The sequence below is a fragment of the Callithrix jacchus genome, chromosome 18 (genome assembly GCF_049354715.1).
Source record: "Callithrix jacchus isolate 240 chromosome 18, calJac240_pri, whole genome shotgun sequence".
Lineage (NCBI taxonomy): Eukaryota > Metazoa > Chordata > Mammalia > Primates > Cebidae > Callithrix > Callithrix jacchus.
This window is the reverse complement of record NC_133519.1, coordinates 32,685,199-32,707,678: the sequence shown is the minus strand read 5'-3', so window position 1 is coordinate 32,707,678 and position 22,480 is coordinate 32,685,199. Positions and strand designations below refer to the sequence as shown.

Genomic DNA, 22,480 nt, shown 5'->3' with positions numbered 1-22,480 from the left:
ACTTCATGGAGTAGGCAAACGCTATGAAGCCCAGGCAGCAGGAGTTCATGAAGATGGTCCCTGTTTAACAGGGATCAGATGACATGGTTGGGCATGGAGGTCTCGCTTCAGATGTGGATCACGGTGGATGTTGGGAGTGCAGGGTTGTGGGGTGCCCCCAGCGCATCCACCTCATGCTCCTCCTTCAGCATCTCATAGTTCGGGGACTGTTGGTGGTGGTGGGAGTGAAGTTTTGGACAGTGTGGTTCATGGTGTCCAGGGAAGACTGGCCATGGTCGGGTTACTGGGATGCTTCTCAGTCATCTTTTCAAAAATTTTTTTGGAGATGGAGTCTCGCTCTGTAGCCAGCCTGGAGTGCAGTGGCACGATCTCGGCTCACTGCAACCTCCACCTCCCAGGTTCAAGGGATTCTCCTGCCTCAGCCTCCCAAGTAGCTGGGACTATGGGTTTGAGCCACCATGCTTGGCTAATTTTTGTATTTTTAGTAGGGATGGGTTTCACCATGTTGGTCAGGCTGGTCTTGATCTCTTGACTCCGTAGTCTGCCTGTCTTGGCCTCCCAAAGTATGTGCTGGGATTACAGGCGTGAGCCACAGCAGCCGGCCACCAAACTATGTCTTGAATCAATCCACTTATCTTCATCCTCATTGATACCACTCTGAAACCAAATTTCTATCAACTCTCACTTGGGAGTATTGTTAAGAGTTTCCTTGTTCCCACTCATAATTCATTATTCCAAAAAAGTTCAGAGGGAAAAACGTAGATCATGTCATTTCCCTGTTAAAACCACTTAACCTTCAAGGCTCCAGGTGATCTATGCCTTGCCCTTCTCTCATACCTAGTTAACTACACTCTGTTCATGAATGCATTAGGCTCACCTGCCACAGGGTCTTTGTGCTTAGCCTGGTTCGTTCTCCAAGCCTTTGTATATCTCATTGTTTATGTTTATGTCTTGGCCCAAATGTCACCTCCTTAGAGGGACTTTTTCAGAGCCTTCAATCTTAGGTAGTTCCCTCAAACCCAGTCTTAAACTTGTATCACATTGACCTGTTCAGTTTTCTAAAAAGTGCATTATCGTTGAAAGAAATGCTCTTCTTTGCTTTTATATTTTCCACATTGTGTTGCAAAATTCATAAAGGCAGGAAGTTGATATTCTTCACAGCATTATCTGCATGACCTAGAATACTGCCGGACACGTAGTGAGCATTAAAGGGCTACAAATATTTCATGTTTTTAAAAATACCTGGGAGTCTAATTAGACAATACTTTTTTTTTCAGCTTGTAGTATTTTAACTTCACTATTTCAACAAATGAAAAATTTGCAGTATATCTACAATTCCATTACCCAAAAAATCATTTTCATGTTTTGCATTTTACATATTATTTTTTAGGCCTTATCCACATAATTATAACTGACTAATTTTGGAACAGCTAGCAATTTTTTGAGCTTTACTGAAATTTTTTCATGAGACCAATTCTACCGTGCTGAACTCAAGTTTGAGTTAATGACCTCATTTTGATTGCTGCTATTAAAAAAATGTGGAAAATAAGATTTCAGAAGGGGAATGAATTACTGTATTAGTGTGGTAGGATTATGGGTTATTCATTTTTATCTTTCTTTTTTCTGGTTTTTTTTTTAGATGGAGTCTTGCCCTGTTGCTTTGGCTTGAGTGCAATGGCCTGATCTTGGCTCACTGCAACCTCTGCCTCCTGGGTTCAAGGGATTCTCCTGCCTCAGCTTCCCGAGTAGCTGGGATTATAGGCACGTGCCACCATGCGTAGCTAATTTTTCATATCTTTACAAAGATAAAAAATAGATGGGTTTTCACCATGTTGGCCAGGCTGGTCTCGAACTCCTGACCTTGTAATCCACCCCCTTCAGCCTCCCAAAGTACTGGGACTGCAGGTGTGAGCCACTGCACCCGGCCAGGTTATTAATTTTTCTTACTGACATTCTTTGATGATTCTTAGTGTTTTTACAGTAAAACATTTCTAACAATAATTTCTAACAATTATTCTTGATGGTGTATATGGGGAATATTGTCATGTATTTGTAATCTGCTATGTGCAGAAGAATTTCAATCTGTTAAGGTTGGTGAGATAGGTATGCAAGTAATAAGAAAATAAGATAGAAGGTGATGAGTGACTTAAAACATGTATAAATTAAGTACTATAGAAATGTTGATGAAAGAGAAATTTCTTTCTTGCACTAGAAATTGGAAGTCCAAACTGGGCACAGTGGTATGCGCCTGTAATCCCAGCTCTTTTAGAGGCTGAGATGGGAGGATCACTTTAGCCCAGGAGCTTGACACTGCAGTGAGGTATGATCTTGCCACTGCGTTCCATCCTGGGTGACAGAGTGAGACCCTCTCTCTAAAATAAATCATTAGCCTGTGGATTATTGTAGCACTGTTTCTCATCTGTCAAAAATATTTCATGACTGCATAGTTTGAAAAGATAAGTTTGTCCCTGGGCAGTTTTCAAAATATTTCTTTATTTCCACAATACTGTTTACCTAATAAATCTTAAGTTTTTAAAAGCAAAATTAAGCCAGTAACTTGAGTCCAGTTCCAGTCTCTTACGGGTCATTGCTTAAACTTCAGAAGGGTTGTTTGTTTGTTTGTTTTTGTTTTTAGTTCATTCTGAGTAATGAATATCCTATTACTATGATAGTGGATCTTCCTTAATTATCTTACTCTTTGTCTCAACATTCTGACAGTTGGATTGAGCATATTCGTAAGTAAAATTGTTTTAACCGTATGATTTACTTTGGTGTTAAGGTCTGAGTCCGCACATACCTCAATGGAACAGTTTGTATTCCCTTGAAATTTAACTGTTTTCTGTGTTACAGCTTTTAAACCTACAGTTACTTGAACAAATTCCTTTGAATTTCAACACTTAAAAGTTTTAAATTACAGTTTGGATAAATACCAAAAATGGTTTGTTGATGATGTATGTATAAACACATTGCAAATATTAAATGTTACTTGTTAGGATTAGACCTATATGAAACATGATTTGCAGTCTGTTGAAAAACCATCAGTCTCTAATGTGTTTAGTATCATTTTGAAAATACTTTCTAAGTTGCCAAAAGCTGTTTATCTAGATGATAACAAATTTATTTGGAGGAAGTTGACTTTCTCATTTTCATGTCTTCATCAGTCTTACTTGACGAGATTTATTCTTTTAGTCGGAAGAGAGTTAAGACTAGACTGCTCAGTGCATTCATATTTTGAGTTAGATTTTTCTATTTACATTTGACTTGGTTGTGAAATATTTGTTTATAATTTGAATCTATACTGTGTAATGGGGCCTAATTTTTGTTTTCTTTTTTCTTTTAATGGAGTCTCATTGTGTTACCCAGGTTGGAATGCATCGGTGTGATCTTGGTTCACTGCAACCTCCACCTTCCAGGCTGGGTGATTCTCCTGCCTTAATCTCCCGAGTAGCTGGGTTTACAGGCATGCTTCACCACACCTGGCTAATTTTTGTATTTTTAGTAGAGATGGAGTTTTACCATGTTGGCCAGGCTGTTCTCAAACTCCTGAGCTCAAGTGATTCTCCTGCCTCAGCCTCCCTGATTGCTGGGATTACAGGTGTGAGCCACTGTACTTGGCCCCAAAGTTTGTTTTTGAGACAAGTTCTCGCTCTGTTGCACAGGCTGGAGAGCGGTGGTGCGATCATAGCTTAGGCAGCAGAACTTCTGGGTTCAGGCTATTCTGCCTCCATATTCTAAAGTGCTGGGATAACAAGTCTCAGCTAGCATGCTCAGCCTAATTTTTGGTTTGTTTGGAGGGACAGGGTCTTGCTTTGTTGCCAAAGCTAGAGTGTAGTGGTGTGAACACAGCTCATTGCAGCCTCCATCTCTCAAACTCAGGCAATCCTCTCACCTCAGCCTTTCAAGTAGCTGAGACTGCAGGCACTTGCCATGTTTTCTAGGTTGGTCTTTAACTCTGGGGCTCAAGCAGTCCTCCTGCCTCAGCCACCCAAAGTGTTGGGATTACAGGCGTGAGCCACCATGTGTGGCATAATTTTTTTTAAGTAAGTTTCTTTTTATCATGAGTATAAAAGTTATTCATGTTCATTGTGGACATGAATATGAAACATGTAGAGAACTATGAAACGTAGAAAAACAGCAAAGATAACAAAACATCTGCTGATCTGAAATGGTTAAGATTTTGAGGACAACAGTCTCATTCCCTATATTCCTGCCAGCTTATCCATCATTGTTTGTACATGTTTATCTATATTGGTGTTATATATTGGAAACTTTGTTTAACTATATTTTCAACATTTTTCATGTTTTAAAATGTCATTTTAATGATGGCAGATCCTATTCAGTAGATGTACACACACTATTTAACTGGCCCACAATTAATTGTTAAATATATAGGTTGTTTCCTTTCTCTCTCTTTTTTTGGCTATTAGATAATAGTTTCTCTACATAGAATATGGTATTTAGAAAGTGTAACAAACTTTAGATTGGTGGTATTCTTGCATTAAATAAAGGGCAGTGGTCTTTGTTGACTGACATGACAATATTTTTATAAAATATGTTGTTTGCTTTACAGAAATTTTGAAAATTATTGTAGAAATGTTTTTACCTCATATGAACCACCTGACATTGGAACAGACTTTCTTTTCACAAGTGTTACCAAAGGTATAATACTATTACCTGAAAATACATGATATGAGGAATCTAGCCTCAGTCTTAGATAATTAATATTAATTATGGCTCTGTTTTTCTAATATATCAAACATATTCAAAATAAAAAGCAGTAAATAGATCTCATGTGAGACTATAATGGTGTTAGTGTGATCATTAGGCAATTAAAAACTTGTATTTTCAGATTTTATGGGTATTTTATGAATTGAATTTAAATTATTTGTAGTCAATTTTAAATGCTTAAAATGTTTTAGTGTTTTAAAACAATTTTAAATGTTTTAAATGTTTTAAAAACACTGTACTCCAGTTTGGGTGACAGAGTTATAGAACCCTCAATTTAGAAAAGCTGGAATATTGGCAAAATCAAATAACAAAGAGAAAATATTCAATTCTCAGACAATTTGTTACTTTTTAAATATGTATGGTGTACGTTTTCTCTAAAAAGCACAATCATACTTTTTTTTTTTTGAGACGGAGTTTCACTGTTGTTACCCAGACTGGAGTGCAATGGCACGATCTCGGCTCACCGCAACCTCCGCCTTCTGGGTCCAAGCAATTCTTCTGCCCCAGCCTCCTGAGTAGCTGGGACTACAGGCGCGCACCACCATGCCCAGCTAATTTTTGAATTTTTAGTAGAGACGGGGTTTCACCCTGTTGACCAGGACTGTCTCAATCTCTTGACCTCGTGATCCACCCACCTCGGCCTCCCAAAGTGCTGGGATTATAGGCGTGAGCCACCGCGCCCGGCACTTTTTTGTTTTAAATGGAACTAAAGATACTTTGGTGCCAAAATGAAATTGATTATTTGTAATAATCTGTTGTTGGAACGGGTTTATAACTTTAGCTTTTAAACATAATCTTTCAGATTTCTTGTACTCATAGTCACTTGATGATTCTTTTATCCGAAATATTTCTTAGAATTTGTTCTTGACCACTAGAAAAAGATCCAACTGTTACATAGATGAAAATGGATGTTGAGTGTTAACAAGCCTGTGGAAAACAGTATCTTCTTCAACTACATTGTATTGTTGACTGTGTTGCAATTTTTGTAATATTTAGGTCATTTAAATTGTTAGAAAGATCCAAGTATTAACATTATATGGTGGCTAACATTTCACAGACAAAAAGGTTGGTTGTAAGGTTATATACTATACCCTTAATTCAGGAAGGTTATTTTGAATTGGGTCAAAAAAGGAAACTGGTTAGAAAATAAATGAGTAGTGAATAGGGGATTCAGTGCAAATTCCTTACTTCCAGAAAATACTCTTGTATATGACCGTATGAATGTGGATTCTTCAAGAAAAATTTATTGTGCAAAAGTAATTTAATTTTTTTGCATCTCTAAAATATGAACTTTGAGTGATTTTTTTTTTTAAAAAGTTGATGCTATTAAATAATATTCAAACCACAGAAATGAAAAATTTCTGTTTGAGGCTTTTGGGGGGAGTGTATTGTAAAAATACTTTTTGTCCAAATTTTGTACTTAGGTACAATTGTTAAGCAGATGATAGTCCATGGATATTACTAATGCACAATCAAATCATTGTGTTGTGTTTTCTCTTTAAAGTTTTGTCTTTTCTAGTGATTTCTCTTATTCCTGTTTATAACTTGATTTGTTTTTACAGACTGTGAAGTTATTTGATGACATGATGTATGAATTAACCAGTCAAGCCAGAGAACTGTCAAGCCAAAATTTGGAAATCCAGACCACTCTAAAGAATATTTTACAAGTAAGTCAAATGTATTAGAAAGGTGGAGAGAGAGGTGGACATTCATATAAAAATAAGAATGTCAAAATTTTTATACTGATATTGATTAGCCATATATTCTTATGTAATGGCCTAATGTTGGAATTAAATTTATAGAATTAAAGAGGTGAATATAGAAACATGAATTCTGAATAATAAACTCTTATAAGAAGACAAGTCATCAAGCTAGCTTACCTTATCTGCATTTCCAAGGGATATGTGTAGAATACCTGCCATGTGTGTTTGAAGTTTGGGTTAGGATTCTAAATGGCTAGACAGTTGTTCCAGTATTTGTAGTTCTGATAGACTAAAGTTCTGTGAAAAGAGGAACAGACATGTTTTGTTCACTGCTATATCCGTAGCACCCAGCATACTGACTGATACCTTTTCAACTCACAAAAAATATATTCTGAATGAAATTTCCCTCTTTATTCCAAGACGATGGTGCAGCTCTTAGGAGCTCTTACAGGATGTGTTCAGCATGTCTGTGCTACACAGGAATCCATCATTTTGGAAAATATTCAGAGTCTCCCCTCCTCAGTCCTTCATATAATTAAAAGCACATTTGTACATTGTAAGGTGAGTAAAGCTCTGATTATACTTTGAATGGTTTATGATTGACATGCGTAGGAGTTGAGTAACATAATGTTTGTCTAAGATTTTACATTTTAGTCTATATTATTGAAGTAAATTTTTCCATAAAACAAAGAGCATGTAAGTAAATAATTGTTTCAAAAAAGGTGGTTATAAAGAAGTCATTAGAAGTGGCTTTTCGAGGGTTTTTAGTTTTATCTTATTTCCCCTGTATAAAGAAAGAAGTTTTAAGAATTTGTGTTGAGATACAGGGATCCTGAAATAGTTCTGCCATGTTCATTGATCAGTATTCAATTACCGTTATGATTAGATGTCTGAACTTCCTTTTATAAAGGGAAGTTAATCCTTATTTAGTCCATCTCTACATGCCAAAGGTATCCTTGAGACACAAAAGCTTGCCTAGAATTTGTGCGGCACAGGCAGTTTTAATACTGCTATTTGTTGGTGAATGAAAATCACTAGTTAGTTAATACCTCTCTTTGTTGATAAGATGCTTAAAATGTCATGCACCTGGCCTAATGTTACCTTTCTTTTAGTTCTGTATTTGCAAGGTCATGAAAATGAGAAATCATATTTTACACATGCTTGCATCTCTTGAAGCACACTATATTTAATGGGTGTTCACTAAACATTTATTTAATGAATGAATATGTGATTTGGTAAATTTGTGATCTCTAATAGTATGAAAGTAAATCTGGCTCTTGACATTTTTTTGATTTATTTTTTCTTTCATTTTTATGTATCTGTAATCAGAATAGTGAATCTGTGTATTCTGGGCGTTTACACCTAGTTTCAGACCACCTCCAGGCTCTTTTCAAGGAGGCCTATTCTCTTCAAAAGCAGCTAATGGAATTGCTGGACACGGTTTGCATGGACCCTTTAGTAGATGAGAATGATGATATTTTGAATATGGTAATAGGTGAGTGAAGAAAACTTTCTGCTTATATATGGTGACTATAAATCATGTATCGGTTAAAATTGTCTCTAATGATTCATGTTATTTTCCTACTAATCATGCATTAAATGATTTAAATCTTACCAAATTTTTAATCTTTAAATTTGGAATTTGTAAAATTTATTTTAGGTACCTTAACCTAGATTTGCATATTCAGTTACTGTCATTTCTTCACAATGATTAACTTATATAACTTTATAATCTCTGAGGTTGTCCATATTCTGAGACAATAGCTTTCATATTTCTTAACCATAACCCATATTGAGATGTAGTTTTTATTTTTTCGCAGAATACATATACATGCTAATGTGTGTGTAAATATGTCTATTTTCATAGACATATTTATTATAATAAAATATACTCATTTTACCTGTGCTGCCCTCTATACTAATTTAAAGAATTGTGGATTGTAACACAATTCATTGATTTCATCACTCATTAATGGATTATGACTGAGAGTTTGAAAAAGAATACTCTAATGCGTAAGGGCAAAGTTTGCATTCAGCACTTTGGTATTAAGAGAGTAAGTTGGTTTTGTGCAGTGTATCGGGTACCCATTGCCCTGCAAACACACCATCTCAGAATCTTTATTCACTATTCTATTTATTCACGATTCTGTTAGTCTGCAGTTCAGGATGGAATCCCCTGAGACAACTTTCTCTGATCCACTTGGGGCACTAACTCACTATGTGACTTCAGTGACTTCATTCACATATGACTCTTGGCAGAGGCAGAAGTACTTGAGAAAGCCATATGCATTATCCAGTAGGCCCACCCAGCTCAGATACCTGATGCTAGTGGTTTCAGGGTTTCTGAGAGCAGCAAGAGTGAGCAGGTCCCTGTATGCTAGGACTTTTCAAGTTTCTGCTTGCCTTAATCTTATTATTGTCCCCCGGGCCAAAGCACGTCATAGGGTTTAGCCCAGAGTCATTGTGGAAAAGTGCGGATTCACAAAGGGCAGTTATTGTGGCCATTTTTATAAGTAATCCATCACAGGCTTAGTAAAAGCCTTGCATGAATACCATGTAAATTAATTTTAGGTTTTCTTTCCTTAGCAATTCGTTTTATTATTTTGGATTAGAATTATATCTATAGAATATTTCAGTGATAATAGGATACAACTTTTATTCCTCTTAACATTTGTAGTTTTATTTAGGCCATCAGGTAGGTATAAACTTCAAAATTTATAAAAACTTTACAAGGGTGACACTTAAATAGTTTAAATAATTCTTTTGACACAACTATTTCCAAACGATGTTACCTAGTTTAATTCAATAAAATGTTGAAATTGTTCATTAATTGCTTTTAATTATTGGAGAAACTCACCCCATGACATTTGGATATCTTAAAAGTTCTATTATCTTTCTTTGCAGTTATTCATTCATTATTGGATATCTGCTCTGTTATTTCCAGTATGGACCATGCATTTCATGCCAATACTTGGAAGTTTATAATTAAGTAAGTTTGCTATTTTTTACTTTTTACAAAATGTTTTTTATATTCCCTAATCTTAATTATTCATGGTTCTTTAGATTGCATTTGAAACATTTTGTGTGAATTTAATTGTTCACTGACACTGCTTTCTGATAATCTAGATGCTCGACATGTAGCTCTCAAGTCAAATTGGACTTCTTTACCCTATGGTCTCTAAAATTATAAAAAGTTGTTCTTCCTAGTTAGCTAGTACTTCAGAAATAATGGGCCATGGGCCAGATTAGAAATTAACCACTTTCTTGGTGCTTCTGTTGTTTAACCAGGTGGCAAGTAGCCTATTTCTAGGGTTAGATAAATTGGTAACTATAATTAGAACTAAATATAATCTTTTCATTAAGTACTTTTAAGTTGTTCATGCTAATTCCATTTATATAATAATTTTAACTTTCTGAAACTGAAGCATTATAAAGGTTCACCAGGGAGAGTGCCCATAACGACAGCATTTATCAGATTCTTAGGGGTGAGAGGAGATGCGGTTGAGATGTAAAAATAGTTAAGAATATCTACTTTATACACATACATAAAACATTTAAGGTCAGTGTATTTTAAGGTCTTGGGTGCTTCTGTAGTACTACCAAGACATGAAGTCATCAAAAAAGTAATAGTTTGGTGGTTAAGAGTGTTGCCTGGAAGCCATGTCACATGTGCTTAAATCCATTCTGAAATCTCTTACTTGTTCCAAGCCCTTGTGCTATTTGGTTAATTTCTCTGAATGTTAGTTTGCTCATCTGAAAATGGAAATAATAGCACCTTCTTGGCATGGTTATAGTGCGAATTGAGTTCATCACTGTGAAATGCTTAGAACTGTACCTGACACATAGTTAACGCTCAAGGAATTAGCCACCATCACTGAATATCTTCCAGTCTTACCCCCTTCCAATTCATTTTCTACCCAGCAGAATAATCTTTTAAAAAGTGAGTAAGAACATGTCACTCTATTGCATAAAGTCTATCCCATTTTACTAAGTAAAGCAACCTAATCCTCTGTGGACACTGCCTCCTTCACCAGCCTGTCACATGCTGCTTTCTACCTGCTCTTAATTCCTTAAATATATACCAAACTCTCCTGTCCCAGAGCCTTCTCACAGATTTTCCATCTGCCTAGGATGCTTCTCTCTCCTATATCTTCATGATAACATTTCTTTGATATCCTTACCCTGAGAATAAGTTAGGTTAGATCTCTCTATTGTAGCACTTTAGACTTTGTCATTTGAGCATTTATCACGGCCCTAATTAATTATTCTTACAATTATTTAATGTTCTCGCTTAGGCTAGACCACAAATTTCATGCAGGTAAGTCAGAGATTGTGTCTATTTGTTTGACCCCTCTATCCCCAGGATCTGGTAGAGTGCCTGGTACATAGTAAAAATTCAATTAATGTTTTACACACAGAAAAAAATTAGTAACTTACTTAAACAAACATAACTGCTTCAGAGGTAAACTAGATACATCTTAGTTATATTATGTCAAATATGATGCTTCGTGATTTTTAAAAAAATGTTCTATAAGGTAGATATTGTTAATGGTCCTAAGTTACTTGATGTGTTATTTGTGGTGATTTTATTCTTTTCTTTTTATTCATTTAGGCAGAGTCTTAAGCACCAGTCCATTATAAAGAGCCAGTTGAAACACAAAGATATAATTACTAGCTTGTGTGAAGACATTCTTTTCTCCTTCCATTCTTGTTTACAGTTAGCTGAGCAGATGTCACAGTCAGATGCACAGGTAAAATTTGGTCTAACAGCACTTTAAACAGCAACTCTTATTTTCTTTAGCAGTTAATAAATCTCATTTGAACGTCTGGGTCAGTCTATTTAAGAGGATTTTAATTTATTTAATTTGGGTGTTTTTTTGATCTGTGGGATTATTTACAGCTGATAATTACTTTTCACCCAGAGCATTGCATTAGATTCCTAACTGCTCTCATTGCCTCTAGAGTCTACCTGGCCCTCCTCTTTACATTGTAACTGATTGGTCACAGCATTCTCCTCAGAATCCTTTCTTTCTTTCCTTCATGAGAACAAAAATTCTTTTGTCCGTATTTATATAAGGTCTGATGTAGCTCCAATCAATCTTCATTTTTTTCTTCACCAATGCATTGCAACCTCTAGGAATACAACTGTGTTCGTGCATGTATGTATATGTATCGGTCTTTTAAATTTGATATATTCTTATGTTTGTTTTTATTTTGAAAAGTTATAGTGTTGAATTGGTATCCCACTTATGGAACAGATTACATTCTAAAAATTTAGATTATTGGGAATTATAACCAATTTTCCTGTAACACTGTTATACGTAGTACCTTTTGCTTTTAGACTAGCCTGCTAATTTTATTTAACTTATCATAGTCCTAAATTATAAGAATAATAGTACTCTGGACCTAACAGTTATATCAGTTATACATAATTTTTTTTTTTTTGAGATGGAGTCTCTTTCTGTCACCCAGGCTGGAGTGCAGTGGCACAATCTCAGTTCACTGCAACCTCTGCCTCCTGGGTTCAAGGCATTCTCCTGCCTCAGCCTCCCAAGTAGCTGAGATTACAGGCGCCCTGCCACCACGCCTGGGTGGTTTTTGTATTTTTAGTAGAGATGTGGTTTTGCCATGTTGGCCAGGCTGGTCTTGAATTCCTGACCTCAGGTGATATACCCACCTTGGCCTCCCGAAGTGCTGGGATTACAGGTGTGAGCCACTGTGCCCAGCCTATATGTAATAATTTTAATGGGACCATGAAGTGAATATTCTTTAATTATGATAACATAGCCCCTCCTGTTGTACATCTGCAAGCTGATACAGGGAATTCCCTTGTACCTGTGCTCTTTCTTGCTACTCAGCTATGGGTGTGAAAGTGTAGGGTTCATCCAATTCCTAAAACTGGTAGCAACTCCTAGAGCGGGATTATCTGGAAGGACAGACCCTAGGGGAGGGTAGAACTTTAAAAAGAAGTTCTGAAGGTAGTAAGAAGGAAGTGAGGAGTAGCTTTAGGAAGAGGCTTTTTTCTTGCTTCTCTTCGTTATCTCACCTATCCTCCCCTTATATCCCTTCTTCCTTTTTCCCTTCCTTCTCCTCACTTCTTTCATGCATCATTTCTGATTCCTCTCGCCTTGCTAAAAAGAGGAGTTTAGTTATATATCCTATGTCAATGGCAGGAAGGTCGTTCCCTTCTTCACCTTTATCTTGTAGATTGATATTCTCAACCCCAACCTCCTCCCTTTTCCTCTTTTTTCCTCCATTTTCAGTTTGCTTCTTGTTTCTCTTGAACAACAGACTTTCCAGCTAGTACTTGGAGAGGAAAATTAAACAGAGACACTTGGACAGGAGTAAGATGAGGAAAGCCTAAGCAACAGTATAGTCTTATAGTGGCAAGGGAGAGTATGGGGGCTGCCTAGCCAGGGTGGCTGTTTGTTTGTACATAAAGTATATTAGTTCAGTTTGTATAAACTGCTTATAGATGGAAATCAGAAAATTTACATTCCCTTACCTGTCCAAGAAAATTCTCATATTTTTGCTCATTTGTTCAAATTTGGGTCTGATAAATGTGACCAGTTCTGCTTACTGTCCATTGCCTGAAATGGAGCTTTGAGGTGGATTGTGTAAGTCTCCAGTCTCAACTTGAAATTCTGATCAGCAATGCCCTCTGCTGTCCACTATTAATATTTATTTTCTAATCAAAGTTTTGAAGTTTTCCAAGCAGTTTTCACCTTGTGGCTTAGTCCGTTTAGGCTGCTATAACAAAATCCCTTAAACTGAGTAAGGGATTATAAATACTAGAAATTTATTTCTCACAGTTCTGGAAGCTGTGAAGCCCAAGATCAAGGCACCAGCAGATAATGGTGTCTGGTGAGGGTGTGTTCTCTGCTTCAAAGATAGCCCTTTGCTGCTGCATCCTCACTTAGATTAAGGGGCAAGACAGCTCCCTTCAATCTCTTTTATAAGAGCACTTACCTCTTTCATGAGGGCAGAGCCTTCATGACTTAATCACCTCCCAAAAGGTCCCATCTCTTAATAGTATCACATCGGGTATTAAGTTTCAACATATGAATTGTAGGGGACACCAGTCTTCAAGCCATAACATCTCACTTAGATGTTATGTTTGTCTATCTCAAAATAAAACCAATAGGTTTAATTAATACCATACTATTTACAGAAGCATGTGATATATCATTCCTTGTATTAGTTTCCTGTGGTTGCCATAACAAGTTACCACAAACTAGGTGGCTTAAAACAATAGAATTTTATTCTCTTACATTTCTAGAGGCAAAAGCATCTGTCGTCTCCAGAGTTTTTAATGATCGCCATTCTAACTGGTGTGAGATGGTATCTCAATGTGGTTTCGATTTGCATTTCTCTAATGACCAGTGATGATGAGCATTGTTTCATGTTTGTTGGCATCATATATGTCTTCCTTTGAAAAGTGTCTATTTATATCCTTTGCCCACTTTTGAATGGGTTTGTTTGCTTTTTTCTTGTAAATCTGCTTTAGTTCTTTGTAGAATCTGGATATTAGCCCTTTGTCAGATGGGTAGATTGCAAATATTTTTTCCCATTCTGTGGGTTGACGGTTCACCCTAATGATTGTTTCTTTTGCTGTGCAGAAGCCCTTAAGTTTAATTAGAACCCATTTGTCTATTTTGGCTTTTGTTGTCGTTGCTTTTGGTGTTTTAGTCATGAATTCCTTGCCTGTGCCTATGTCCTGAATGGTATTGCCTAGGTTTTCTTTCAGGGTTTTTATGGTGTTAGGTCTTATGTTTAAGTCTTTAATCCATCTGGAGTTAATTTTTGTATAAGGTGTAAGGAGGGGGTCCAGTTTCAGCTTCCTGCATATGGCTAGCCAGTTTTCCTAACACCATTTATTAAACAGGGAATCCTTTCCCCATTGCTTGTTTTTGTCAGGTTTGTCAAAGATCAGATGGTTGAAGATGTGTGGTGGTGCTTCTGAGGCATCTGTTCTGTTCCATTGGTCTATATCTCTGTTTTGATTCCTGTAGCCTTGTAGTATAGTTTGAAGTCAGGTAGCTTGATGCCTCCAGCTTTGTTCTTTTTGCTTAGGATTGTCTTGGCTATGTTGGGTCTCTTTTGGTTCCATATGAACTTTAAAGTGTTTTTTTCCAGTTCTGTGAAGAAGGTGAATGGTAGCTTGATGGGGATAGCATTGAATCTATAAATTATATTGGACAGTATGGCTATTTTCACAATATTGATTTTTCCTAACCATGAGCAGGGAATGTTTTTCCATCTGTTTGTGTCCTCTCTGATTTCCTTGAGCAGTGGTTTGTAATTCTACTTGAAGCAGTCTTTTACATGCTTTGTTAGTTGTATTCCTAGGTATTTTATTCTCTTTGTAGCCATTGTAAATGGGAGTTCATTCATGATTTGGCTCTCTGTTTTTCTGTTGTCGGTGTATAGGAATGTTCATGATTTCTACATATCGATTTTGTATCCTGAGACTTTGGTCAAGTTGCTTATCAGCTTAAGGAGGTTTTGGGCTGAGACGATGGGGTCTTTTAAATGTATAATGATGTCGTCTGCAAATAGAGACAATTTGACTTCTTTTCCTAATTGAATGCCCTTTATTTCTCTTTCCTGCCTAATTGCTCTGGCTAGAACTTCCAATACTATATTGAATAGGTGTGGTGAGAGAGGGCATCCTTGTCTAGTGCCAGATTTCAAAGGGAATGCTTCCAGTTTTTGCCCATTCAATATGATATTGGCTGTTGGTTTGTCGTAAATAGCTTTTATTATTTTGAGATGTGTTCTGTCAATACCTAGTTTATTGAGGGTTTGTAGCATAAAGGGCTGTTGAATTTTGTCAAAGGCCTTTTCTGCATTAAATGAGATAATCATATGGTTTTTGTCTTTGGTTCTGTTGATGTGGTGAATTACGTTTATAGACTTGCATATGTTGAACCAGCCTTGCATCCCCGGGATGAAGCCTACTTGATCATGGTGGATAAGCTTTTTGATGTGCTGTTGCAATCGGCTTGCCAGTATTTTATTGAAGATTTTTGCGTCTATGTTCATCATGGATATTGGCCTGAAGTTTTCTTTTCTTGTTGAGTCTCTGCCGGGTTTTGGTATCAGGATGATGTTGGTCTCATAAAATGATTTGGGAAGGATTCCCTCTTTTTGGATTATTTGGAATAGTTTTAGTAGGAATGGTACCAGCTCCTCTTTGTGTGTCTGGTAGAATTCGGCTGTGAACGCATCTGGACCTGGGCTTTTTTTGTGTGGTAGGCTCTTAATTGCTGCCTCAACTTCAGATCTTGTTATTTGGTCTAGTCAGGGTTTTGACTTCTTCCTGGTTTAGACTTGGGAGGAGACAAGTATCCAGGAATTTATCCATTTCTTCCAGGTTTAGTAGTTTATGTGCATAGAGTTGTTTGTAATAATCTCTAATGATGGTTTGAATTTCTGTGGAATCTGTGGTGATACCACCTCTATCGTTTTTTATTGCATCTATTTGGTTATTCTCTCTTTTCTTTTTTTATTAATCTGGCTAGTGGTCTATTTTGTTGATCTTTTCAAACAACCAGCTCCTGGATTTATTGAGTTTTTGAAGGGTTTTTTGTGTCTCTATCTCCTTCAGTTCTGCTCTGATCGTAGTTATTTCTTGCCTTCTGCTAGGTTTTGAGTTTTTGATCTTGCTCCTCTAGCTCTCAATTTTGACGATAGGGTGTCAATTTTGGATCTCTCCTTGCTTCTCATGGGGACACTTAATGCCATATATTTTCCTCTAGAGACTGCTTTAAATGTGTCCCAGAGATTCTGGTATGTTGTGTCTTCATTCTCATTGGTTTCAAAGAATATCTTTATTTCTGCCTTCATTTCATTGTTTATCCAGTCAACATTCAAGAGCCAGTTCAGTTTCCATGAGGCTGTGTGGTTCTGAGTTAGTTTCTGAATTCTGAGTTCTAACTTGATTGCACTATGGTCTGAGAGACTGTTTGTTATGATTTCCGTTCTTTTACATTTGCTCAGGAGTGCTTTACTTCCAATTATGTGGTCAATTTTAGAGTAGGTTTGATGTGGTGCTGAGAAGAATGTATATTCTGTGGATTTGGGGTGGAGAGTTCTGTAAATGTCTATTAGGTTTGCTTGTTCCAGGTGTAAGTTCAAGTCCTGGATATCCCTGTTAATTTTCTGTCTGGTTGATCTGTCTAATATTGACAATAGGGTGTTAAAGTCTCCCACTATCATTGTGTGGGAGTCTAAGTCTCTTTGTAAGTCATTAAGAACTTGCCATGTGTATCTGGGTGCTCCGGTATTGGGTGCATATATATTTAGGATTTTTAGCTCTTCTTGTTGCATTGATCCTTTTACCATTATGTAATGTCCTCCTTTGTCTCTTTTGATCGTCTTATCAGAGATGAGAATTACAACTCCTGCTTTTTTTGCTCTCCATTTGCTTGGTAAATCTTCCTCCATCCCTTTATTTTGAGTCTTGCTGTATCCTTGCATGTGAGATGGATTTCCTGGATACAGCACACAGATGGGTTTTGGCTTTTTATTCAATTTGCCAGTCTGTCTTTTGATTGGGGCATTTAGTCCATTTACATTTAGGGTTAATATTGTTATGTGTGAATTTGATACTGCCATTTTGATGCTAGCTGGCTGTTTTGCCCATTAGTTGATGCAGATTCTTCATTTTGTTTATGTTGTTTACCATTTGGCATGTTTTTGGAGTGGCTGGTACTGGTTGTTCCTTTCTATGTGTAGTGCCTTTTTCAGGAGCTCTTGTAAAGCAGGCTTAGTGGTGACAAAATCTCTGAGTACTTGCTCCTTTGCAAAGGATTTTATTTTTCCTTCACTTATGAGGCTTAGTGTGGCTGGATATGAAATTCTGGGTTGAAAGTTCTTTCCTTTAAGGATATTGAATATTGGCCCTTACTCTCTTCTGGCTTGTAGGGTTTCTGCTGAGAGATCTGCTGTGAGCCTGATGGGCTTCCCTTTGTAGGTAACCCGACCTTTCTCTCTAGCTGCCCTTAGCATTTTCTCCTTCATTTCAACTCGGGTGAATCTGGCGATTATGTGCCTTGAGGTTGCTCTTCTTGAGGAATATCTTTGTGGTGTTTTCTGTATTTCCTGGACTTGAATATTGGCCTGCCTTGCTAGGTTGGGGAAGTTTTCCTCGATAATATCCTGAAGAGTATTTTCCAGCTTGGATTCATTCTCTTTGTTACATTCAGGTACACCTATCAAATGTAGATTAGGTCTTTTCACATAGTCCTGTATTTCTTGGAGACTTTGTTCATTCCTTTTTATGCTTTTTTCTCTAATCTTGCCTTCTCATTTTATTTCATTGAGTTGATCTTTGACCTCTGATATCCTTTCTTCTACTTGGTCAATTCGGCTGTTGAAACTTGTGCATGCTTCGTGAAGTTCTCGTGTTGTTTTTTCCAGCTCCATCAATTCACTCATATTCCTCTCTAAGTTGTTCATTCTCGTTAGCATTTCGTCAAATCTTTTTTCAAGGTTCTTAGTTTCTTTGCATTGGGTTAGAACATGTTCTTTTAGCTCACAGAAATTTCTCATTACCCACCTTCTGAAGTCTAATTCTGTCATTTCATCACACTCATTCTCCATCCAGCCTTGTTCCCTTGCTGGTGAGGAGTTGTGATCCCTTGGAGGAGGAGAGGTGTTCTGGTATTGGGTGTTTTCCTCCTTTTTGCGCTGGTTTCTTTCTATCTTTGTGGATTTATCCACCTGTCGTCTTTGTAGTTGCTGATTTTCAGATTGGGTCTCTGAGTGGACGTCCAGTTTGTTGATCATGAAGTTATTTCTGTTTATTAGTTTTCCTTCTAACAGTCTGGCCCCTCTGCTGTAGGACTGCTGAGGTCCACTCCAGGCCTTGATTGCCTGGGGATCACCTGCAGCAGCTGCAGAACAGTAAGGGTTGCTACCAGTTTCTTCTTCTGCTATCTTTGTCCCAGAATGATGCCCGTCAAGTATCAGTCTGATCAGTCCTTTGTGAGGTGACTCCGGATATACGGGGGCCAGGGAGCTGCTTGAAAAGACAGTCTGTCTTTTGTAGGAGCTCAAGTGCTGAGCTGTGAGCTCCATTGTTCATTCAGAGCTGCTGAACAGGTACATTTAAGTCTGCTGCCGAAGAACTCATAAACCCCCTTTTTTTTCCCTAGGTGCTCTGTCCTGGGGAGTTAGGGCTTTATTTATGAGTTTCCGTTGTGCTGCTGCCTTTTTTTTTCAGGCCTGCCCTGCCCAGCAAGGGGACAGCCTAATCACTCACTGTCTGCCTGCAGAGGCTTTGCTGAGCTGCTATAGGCTCCGCCCTGCTGCTGTGTGAACTTCCCTGCAGTCCTGTTTATATGGGTGTGGTTAGAACTGCCTCGGCAATGGTGGCCCACCTCTGTAATGGTGGACTCTCTCTAATGGCGGGTTGCCTCGGCAACGGTGGGCTGCCTCAGCAGTGGCGGACTACCTCCGTAGGGGTGGAATGCCTCGGTAATGGCGGACACCCCTCCTCCACCGAGCTGGACCATCCTGGGTTCAGCTGTGCTTGCCGTGAAACTCTCAACCCAGCGTTTCCAATTGCTGTTTTTTTGGGTGTGTGGTGGCGGGGTGGGACCCGCTGAGCCTGATCACTTGGCTCCCTGCCTCAGAGCCTTTTTTTTAAAAGTTGAACAGTTGACTCTTTCCTAGGTGTTCCAGTTGCCTGCTGAAAAGGTGCCGGGATCTGTGTGATTTCACCTGTGGTGACCCACTGCTCCAGCTGAAACAATGGCTCTGAGAGTCGTGGCCCTTTTTTGCCCGGGAATCTCCTGGCCTGGCTCCCTGTTTCAGTCCTCTGTTTAATCAGATGAATGGGCGACTCTGCCTTCCCGGAGCTCCAATCGCCAGCTTAAAAGGGCAACCAGATCAGTGTATTTTATACAGAGAACCGCTGCACCAGCGTGCCAGCAAAACAGCTGTGCTGGCAACCCGTGGGTCTCCTCTGCCTGGGAATCTCCTGGTCTGTGGGCAATAAAGATCTGTCTGGAAATGCAGCGTCCACTCACCCTCTGCGCTTTCACTGGGAGCTGCAATCCTGAGTTGCTCCTAAACGGCCATCTTGGGTCTTCCTCCTCCTCTTGTTTTATTTCATTGAGTTGATCTTCAATCTCTGATATCCTTTTTTCTGCTTGATTGATTCTGCTGTTAAAATTTGTGTATGCCTTGCGAAGTTCTCCTGCTGTGTTTTTCAGCTCCATCAAGTCATTTATGTTCTTCTCTAAGCGGGTTATTTTGTTAGCATTTCTTCTAACCTTTTTTCAAGGTTCTTAGTTTCTTTGCATTGGGTTAGAACATGGTCTTTTAACTCAGAGAAGTTTGTTATTACCCACCTTCTGAAGCCTGCTTCTTCTGTCAGTTCATCAGAATCATTTTCTGTCATTTTGTTCCCTTGATGGTGAGGAGTTGTGAACCATGGAAAGGGAAGAGGCGTTTTGGTCTATGATGGTTTCATCCTTTTTGCGCTAGTTTCTTCCCATCTTTGTGGATTTATCTTCCTTTGATCTTTGGTGATTCAGGAGGACTCTCTGAGTGGACATCTTTTCTGTTGCAGTTAGAGCTATATCTGTTTTGGCCTGTAGAGGTGCTGCTGAGCTGCCTCCGATTCAGTCAGGTTGCTGGGTGGGTAGTCTTCCCCTGGAGTTCGTTGCAGGTGAGATTAGCCCCGCCTTCCCAATGGCCTCTCTCCTTCCCCGAGCTCGATCTTCCCAGTTGGGATCAAACTGATGTATTTGCTGCCAAGCTCTCTAGCGGGTGGGGATCAGTTTGAGTTTTGTGGGGGTGGAGCCTGCCAGGCCTTATGGCCTGTTTCCCTTCTTTCAACTCTGCCTCTTTCTGTGGGACGGGTTGTTCCATCGTGCTGGCATTAGTCCAAACTTCTGCCCAGGTCCTTGCCGACAATTTGCAGCCCCTGGCAGGAGCTGTTGCTCAGATTTGCATCAATAACCCAGTGCCCTTCAGTCTGGCAGGGCTCTCATGGACCGTGGGTTGCTGGAGGGATGAGGTAAGCACAGGATCCGAATCAGAGCACCTAGTGGGTGAAGTTCCTGATCCTCCAAGCCGGCTGCATGTTCCAGGTGGGGATGTGCCCCACCCTGTCTCAGTTCACCCTCCCTGGGTGGCTCTTGCCCTGCTTTGGCTCCTTCCCTGGGCTATTTTTAGAGTCTTACCAGTCCCACCAAATGAACCCGGCACCTTGCTTGAAATGGTGAAGTCCTCTAGCCCTCTGCGTCTCATTCATTAGGAGCTGCATTCCACTGTTGCCTCCTCTCAGCCATCTTCGTGTGCCTCCCCACAAACTTTGTTTTAAGCAGTTGAGTCATTGAAGATGAGACTGTTAATTTATTTGTGTTTACTTGCTTTTTGAAAATGTAAAAATAAAACTCTAGGTTTAATTAGTAGTATTCTCTTTAGTAATGAAGTAAAGGTAGAGCCTTCGAACAAATCTTACATAATTTCCTCTTGAATGAGAGAGAAAATTTAAAGTAAGCAAACAAAAAAGTTGTGTGTCACCACTCATTCATTCATTTAACAAGTATTCCAGAGTGCTTATTCTGTGCTAGGAAATGTAGTAGGTGCCCTCAACAATTTAGAGTCTAGCTTGAGACACAAACAAGCAGGCAGTTATAGAATGGTATGGTCTTTGGAGGACTGCATATTGGGGTGGCTCATGGGAGTACAAGGTAGGTACCCAGTGATGAAGTCAGGAAAGGTTTCTTATAGTGATATGACATCTGTGCTGAATAAAATGTATTACAAGGTCAGCATAGGCTAATCTTTAAACTTTGTGCTTCTAAATTTGCATAGCACTGTATTATAGAGTTCATGTTAAGAATTAATGAAGAGGCCTCGTATGGTGGCTCATGCCTGTAATCTCAGCACTTTGGGAGGCTGAGGTGAGCAGATAGCTTGAGCTAGGAGTTCGAGACCAGCCTGGCCAACATGGCGAAACCTCATCTCTACTTAAAATACAAAAATTAGCCAGGAGTGATTGTGCATACCTGTAATCCCAGCTGTATTCGGGAGGCTGAGACAGGAGAATCACTTGAACCCAGAAGGTGGAGGTTGTAGTAAGCCGAGATTGTGCCACTATATTCCAGCCTGGGTGACAGAGCAAGACTCCATCTCAAAAATTAAAAAACAAAAAACAGAAACCCTAAAGTAATCCAAGAAAGGTGAATTTTCATGTATCCTATTTCTGTTGAGGAGAATTGACTATTTTCAAATATTTTTAGTAAAGGTCAAAATGAGGGATCCATTTCCGTTAGCAGACCATCCATCTCTGTTTTGATTAGGCTTAGTTAAGATTTTGTTATATTGGAAAACAAATCAAACATAGCCAATTAACATGTAAGTTATGTTATTTTCATATGTAATAATTCTCAAAGACAGCAATTTATTTGACTTAATTATATGGCACTATTTAAAGCTGTTTGGATTGTAGTATGTATTATAAACTTGGGTGATGGAACAACCATTATTTATTGAGGTAAGTTGCTTGTCAGACACTGTTTACATCTCACAATAATCCTGTATTAGCCTCGTTGTAGATGAGAAAACTGGGCCACAGAAAAGGTTTAATAACTTTCCCCAGATCATATAGTAGTTGTAGTAGGACCAGGATTTAAATCCAGGCAGATTAATCTATAGCCCTCCCTGCATACTACTAGCATTACCCACTGTTTTATCAATTTACAAATGTAATACATTATCAGAAAACTCACACATATTACACAAGTATCTAACATGGAAAGTGAAATTATATTTTCATCTACTAGAAGGAGTCACAGCAAAGGTTTTGATTCATTTTGTGGGTGGGAGAAAACATTAACATTTAACACATTTAAAAATAATGATAGGATTATGTTAACATTAGAGTCAAACAGACAAGTCTCTGGAAACCAAATGTTTTATTTGGGAAGAAGTAATTGCAATTTGGAGCATTGATGCAGACCAATTGTTCGGTATGTCCAGAGAACAAACAGAGGGTTAGAGGTCTTATAAAAAGAAGAAATATTACA

At 38.4% G+C, this 22,480-nt stretch overlaps 1 protein-coding gene across 11 annotated transcripts in view; it reads left to right on the top strand.

Moving 5' to 3' along the window:
* The window catches only part of FIRRM (FIGNL1 interacting regulator of recombination and mitosis), a 69,290-nt gene that overhangs the window by 1,839 nt on the left and 44,971 nt on the right, over nt 1–22,480 (top strand). For 4 of the 11 annotated variants that reach the window (XR_013529550.1, XR_013529551.1, XM_035279909.3 and 1 more), the window contains exons 2-8: nt 2,696–2,735; nt 4,571–4,659; nt 6,291–6,395; nt 6,852–6,992; nt 7,761–7,926; nt 9,336–9,420; nt 11,044–11,182. Coding sequence is in view for 9 of the 11 variants with exons in the window: in XM_035279909.3 (XP_035135800.2) it covers nt 2,696–2,735; nt 4,571–4,659; nt 6,291–6,395; nt 6,852–6,992; nt 7,761–7,926; nt 9,336–9,420; nt 11,044–11,182 (765 nt within the window). In the remaining 2 variants the exon portion in view is untranslated. Of the gene's footprint in view, nt 1–2,695; nt 2,736–4,570; nt 4,660–6,290; nt 6,396–6,851; nt 6,993–7,760; nt 7,927–9,335; nt 9,421–11,043; nt 11,183–22,480 lie in introns of those variants that run through there. The other 7 variants (XM_078356298.1, XM_035279915.3, XM_035279914.3 and 4 more) reach the window with 4 other exon arrangements.